The following is a 2,500-nucleotide window of genomic DNA, read 5'->3' on the forward strand; positions in this document are numbered from 1 at the left end:
TGGAGATATGCTGGCTCTATACACGCTAAAAATCTGATTGTTACATGGAGTCTGTGATGTACTCTTTACAGCTAAAAGTCCTGGTGTACATGGATCTGCTGGCTCTATGGCTCTACGCTAAAAAGTCCTGATTATTTACATTTACTTGCTTCTTCTATCCCAAAACGTGGTGGACGTTTCCATGGAAACACAGGGACCCTTACCTGAGGCCTGGACCTCTGTGATGTACTGCTGCAGGTCGTGACCCTGCTGGATGACCTCATAGATCATGTTGTTCATAGCCAGCCGCCGCTCCATGTGCCTGCCGATCAATCAATCAATCAGTCAGCCAATCAGCCAATCAGCCAATCAAAGCCTGACATCTCTTTCCTTTATGGACGAGACAGGATGATGTCATCACTCTAACCTCCAAACCAGACGACGTTATAAATCGGGTCGGGTAGCCAATATGTCTGTTTGCCTGTCTGTCTCTCTGTCTGTCTGTCTCTCTGTCTGTCTGACTGTCTGTCTCTCTGTCTGTCTGCCTGTCTGTCTCTCTGTCTGTCTTCTATAACATTTACACAGTTTTTTGTGTGTGTGTGTCTCTGTGTGTGTCTGTGTGTGTGTGTGTGTCTGTTTGTTTTTGTGTGTGTGTGTCTCTGTGTGTGTCTGTGTGTGTGTGTGTCTGTTTGTGTGTGTGTGTGTGTGTGTGTCTCTGTGTGTGTCTGTGTGTGTGTGTGTGTCTGTTTGTTTTTGTGTGTGTGTGTCTCTGTGTGTGTCTGTGTGTGTGTGTGTCTGTTTGTTTTTGTGTGTGTGTGTCTCTGTTTGTGTGTCTGTGTGTGTGTGTGTGTGTGTGTGTCTTGTGTAACGTTAGCCTACCGTTAGCTAGTTAACACTACACCTGGCAGCAGGTAACGTTAGCCTACCGTTAGTTAGTTGACACTACACCTGGCAGCAGGTAACGTTAGCCTACCGTTAGTTAGTTGACACTACACCTGGCAGCAGGTAACGTTAGCCTACCGTTAGCTAGTTGACACTACACCTGGCAGCAGGTAACGTTAGCCTACCGTTAGCTAGTTAACACTACACCTGGCAGCAGGTAACGTTAGCCTACCGTTAGCTAGTTAACACTACACCTGGCAGCAGGTAGCGTTAGCCTACCGTTAGCTAGTTGACACTACACCTGGCAGCAGGTAGCGTTAGCCTACCGTTAGCTAGTTGACACTACACCTGGCGGCAGGTAGCGTTAGCCTACCGTTAGCTAGTTGACACTACACCTGGCAGCAGGTAGCGTTAGCCTACCGTTAGCTAGTTGACACTACACCTGGCAGCAGGTAGCGTTAGCCTACCGTTAGCTAGTTAACACTACACCTGGCAGCAGGTAGCGTTAGCCTACCGTTAGCTAGTTAACACTACACCTGGCAGCAGGTAACGTTAGCCTACCGTTAGCTAGTTGACACTACACCTGGCAGCAGGTAACGTTAGCCTACCGTTAGCTAGTTGACACTACACCTGGCAGCAGGTAACGTTAGCCTACCGTTAGCTAGTTAACACTACACCTGGCAGCAGGTAACGTTAGCCTACCGTTAGCTAGTTAACACTACACCTGGCAGCAGGTAACGTTAGCCTACCGTTAGCTAGTAGCTGGATTACAAAGACAGTGTCTTACCTGTGGATGCGCTGTTGTGCTAGCGTTAGCACCTCTGGGCTAGCCTCCACCATGCGCGACTGGCCCAATGCTAGCTTGTCCTGGGCTAGCTTGTCCTGGTTTGCGTCTGCTAGCCGCGGCGATGCTAGTTTCTCAGCGGAGAAGTCCTGGGACTGTTTGTGGAGGTCCTGCTTCCAGGCGTCTATTTCCCCCGTTACCTAGGAAACACATACACAGTTATGACACATATACCGTTATTAATTAACACATTAATGGCGAGCTAATGACCGGCGTACCTCCAGCGTGCACTGCTGCAGGATGCGGAGCTGCAGGTAAACATCCAACCGGATCTTCCTCTGGTGGAAGAGTTCCTCCAGCTGGACGTGAGACTCCTCCAGCTGCTGCAGCACTGTCTCCACATGGGCCACCGAGCTGCCCTGGGGCCTGAAACAAACACACCTACAGACGGTTAAACTAACCGGAAACAAACGCACCTACTGTCTGCCTGTCTGCCTGCCTGCCTGCCTGTCTGTGTGTCTGTCTGCCTGTCTGCCTGCCTGTCTGTGTGTCTGTCTGCCTGCCTGTGTGTCTGTCTGCCTGCCTGTCTGTGTGTCTGTCTGCCTGCCTGCCTGTCTGTGTGTCTGTCTGCCTGTCTGTCTGTGTGTCTGCCTGCCTGCCTGTGTGTCTGTCTGCCTGCCTGTCTGTCTGCCTGCCTGCCTGTCTGTGTGTCTGTCTGCCTGCCTGTCTGTGTGTCTGTCTGTCTGCCTGCCTGTCTGTGTGTCTGTCTGCCTGCCTGTGTGTCTGTCTGCCTGCCTGTCTGTCTGCCTGCCTGCCTGCCTGCCTGTCTGTGTGTCTGTCTGCCTGCCTGCCTGT

General features: G+C 51.3%; 1 protein-coding gene across 1 annotated transcript in view; it reads right to left on the reverse strand.

The window, feature by feature from the left end:
• Positions 1 to 2,500, reverse strand: part of LOC144513300 (kalirin-like) — a gene marked incomplete at its 3' end in the record, with an annotated part of 40,477 nt that overhangs the window by 11,403 nt on the left and 26,574 nt on the right. The window contains exons 17-19 of the mRNA XM_078244333.1: positions 1,924 to 2,071; positions 1,649 to 1,845; positions 204 to 301 (exon numbers count right to left, since the gene is read on the reverse strand). Coding sequence (XP_078100459.1) covers positions 204 to 301; positions 1,649 to 1,845; positions 1,924 to 2,071 — 443 coding nt within the window. The remainder of the gene's footprint in view (positions 1 to 203; positions 302 to 1,648; positions 1,846 to 1,923; positions 2,072 to 2,500) is intronic.

Source organism: Sander vitreus, unplaced genomic scaffold, assembly GCF_031162955.1.
Source record: "Sander vitreus isolate 19-12246 unplaced genomic scaffold, sanVit1 ctg214_0, whole genome shotgun sequence".
Lineage (NCBI taxonomy): Eukaryota > Metazoa > Chordata > Actinopteri > Perciformes > Percidae > Sander > Sander vitreus.